This window comes from Sinocyclocheilus grahami, unplaced genomic scaffold (assembly GCF_001515645.1).
Source record: "Sinocyclocheilus grahami isolate Dianchi unplaced genomic scaffold, SAMN03320097.WGS_v1.1 scaffold144.1, whole genome shotgun sequence".
Taxonomy (NCBI): Eukaryota; Metazoa; Chordata; class Actinopteri; order Cypriniformes; family Cyprinidae; genus Sinocyclocheilus; species Sinocyclocheilus grahami.
Window position 1 is genome coordinate 658,219 of NW_015505323.1, and position 2,630 is coordinate 660,848.

Here is a 2,630-nt window from a genome sequence, read left to right on the forward strand (position 1 = left end):
TTCAGCCAGTTTGCTGATGGGCAGGTAATGATTCCCCCCCCCCCTTTTTTTGTATTTTATTTCTTTAAGGCTTTTTTTACAAACACACACTATTGTTTAAAAGTTTGGGGTAAGTAAGGCTTAAAATGTTTTGGAAATAAATATCTTATGTTCACAGCTGCATTTATTTGGTCAAATAAACAGTAAAACGGTAATATTGTGAAATTGTATCAAAATTAACTGTTAATATAATTAAAATAACCTATTTTCCACAACATCTTGTTTTCTATATGAATATATAAATATATGTAATTTATTCCTGTGATGGAAAAGCTGACTTTTCAGCAGTCATTACTCCTGTCACATGATCCTTGAGAAATCATTCTATTATGCTGAATTGGCTCCTCAAGAAACATTTATTATTATTATCATCGATGATGAAAACAGTTGTGCTGCTTAATGTTTTTGTGAAAACTGTGATACATTTTCTTCAGGATTCTTTGATGAATAGGATGTTCAGAAGAACACATTTATTTGAAACAGAGATCATTCTTTACTGTCACTTTTGATCAATTTAATGCGTCCTTGTTGGATAAAAGTATGAATTTCTCTCCACGAAACATACTGACCCCAAACTTTTGCATGCAGCATGAAAATATGAAAATACGTATTAAGTTATATTAAAATACAATATAGAATATTCTAATTTTATAATACTATTCTATATGTAATGCGCTATACAATACTGTAATTACATTCTCCTACATTCTCTTTCTGTTAGCCTTATTTACCACAGCTACAGTTTCAATCCAGATCTCAAATGTTATTTATCACTTCACTAACACGCATCCCTCCCTTTCTTCCTGTGACTATAGCAGCTGTATCAGATCCAGCAGGTGACGATGCCTGCAGGGCAGGAGCTGACCCAGCCTATGTTCATTCAGTCCACCAACCAGACGGCCGACGGGCAGGTCACCACGCAGGTCAGTGCGGACTGAGGCTGTCCGTACCATGTTGTCACCAACCACCACCTACAATGAAGGAGAGAAGCCGCCACACACCAACACCCAGTCCTTCCACTTCCCTTCATCTCATGCCATAGTTTGATCAAGTTCTCCAACTGGTTTAATTTAGCAATCAAATAATAAACTTCAGATTTAAGCTTCATAATTTACCGTCCAAAATACATGTATTCCTGTTTTGATTACAGAGTTTGGGTCTCTTTACTACAGTGCTGGAATGATCAATGTGTAATGGCAGAGATTTGATTTCTGCCATATTAATTTCAACTCTGTCTTTTGCAATATGGCTAAAAAGTATGAACCCACTGTCTTCCTTGCAGTATAGGTAGAATATGTCCTTGTTTCATAGTTTAATGTGGATATGGGTAGAGATTATGCTTTCAGATCTGTTCAGTGATAGAGACATTAAGGTGAGGCTTGTGAAACCTGAGCTGGAGTGCACTTCTTTCGTGTGGGGGGGGAATCTACTTTTTTTTTTTTAAAGCCCTCATCCATTTTGACAGATTATGCCATCTCATGATGTGTAGAGTTCTAAACTTGATAAAAAGCCATAATCTACACATTCTGTATCTCTGTAGTTTAACTCTGTAATTCTATAGTAATTGTATTAGTTCAGTTGTAGTATCTTGTATAGTTTTGAAATTTGATAACATTGTATTTGTTAAAGGGCTTCTTATTGTTGGGTTTTGTATATGCAGAATGGTCCTCTTGGTGTGAATGTGTGTGAATGTGTAATTGACGTGCTTTCCTTGCGTGTCTTTCTGGACCAGTTTTAAAGAGACTTCCTTTGCCCCTTGTAACTGAACTGCTCCACTGTTACCTACTTGTAAAAAAAACACCTTAATTAAATAAAAACCCTTTTATATTAACATTTGTAATACCAGTTGTAACTTCTTTCTTTTGAGTACCCTCTTGGTTTTTTTTCTTCTTCATATAATTGTTGGTCATGTTGTTGTTTTGCATGTAGTTATGACTGCCAGCATGATATGCAATACCTAGGTACAAATTTTATTTTTGTTCTTTTTTTGTAAACAGACCTTGGTTTGTGAGAAAATAAAAACTCTCAAAAAGGTTGGAAGTTGTGTGTGTGTGTTATTTTATTTGTGTGTATATATATATATATATATATATATATATATATAATCGCAGCTTTGTCAGTAGGCTAAATAAAGTCCCAAGCGCTGGTGCTTCCTGGTGGAATGAGATGAAGGTTTTAACTCATCTTGATATGTCCTGGTCTCATTCTACGTAACAACCAAATAAAGACTATTTAGAAATGTTTTCATTAGGTGATTAATATGGAGTACATTTATTTTTAACACTGAATGCATTAGATTTGCCTCGAACTCTGACGTCAGAGTTGAACGTTCTGCCCCTGAGCTCGTGCTGATAGACAGCGGTGGTCTTTAGTTCACCACACGGTGGCGCCATTTCAACCTGACGAGGGCTCAATCACTGGACACCAGTGTTGCTAAGTTTAGCAACTTTTTCTTCCAAAAGCACCTAGCAACAAATTTAGCTATTTTTAAAATGTATTTGGCAACTTTTGATAAGTGACTGAAATGATAATGTTTTTTACACATTTAGCATTTAAATTACACAAAAATAGAAAACCAAAGATGCCTAGCA

General features: G+C 35.3%; 1 protein-coding gene across 6 annotated transcripts in view; it reads left to right on the forward strand.

Annotated features, from left to right (window-relative positions):
• The window catches only part of LOC107591605 (nuclear transcription factor Y subunit gamma), a 28,792-nt gene extending 27,335 nt beyond the window's left edge, over positions 1-1,457 (forward strand). For all 6 annotated transcript variants that reach the window (XM_016280808.1, XM_016280803.1, XM_016280807.1 and 3 more), the window contains one exon: positions 855-1,457. In XM_016280808.1, the coding sequence (XP_016136294.1) occupies positions 855-977 (123 nt within the window). In that variant the 3' untranslated portion in view covers positions 978-1,457. The remainder of the gene's footprint in view (positions 1-854) is intronic.
• Positions 1,458-2,630: the final 1,173 nt, after the last annotated feature.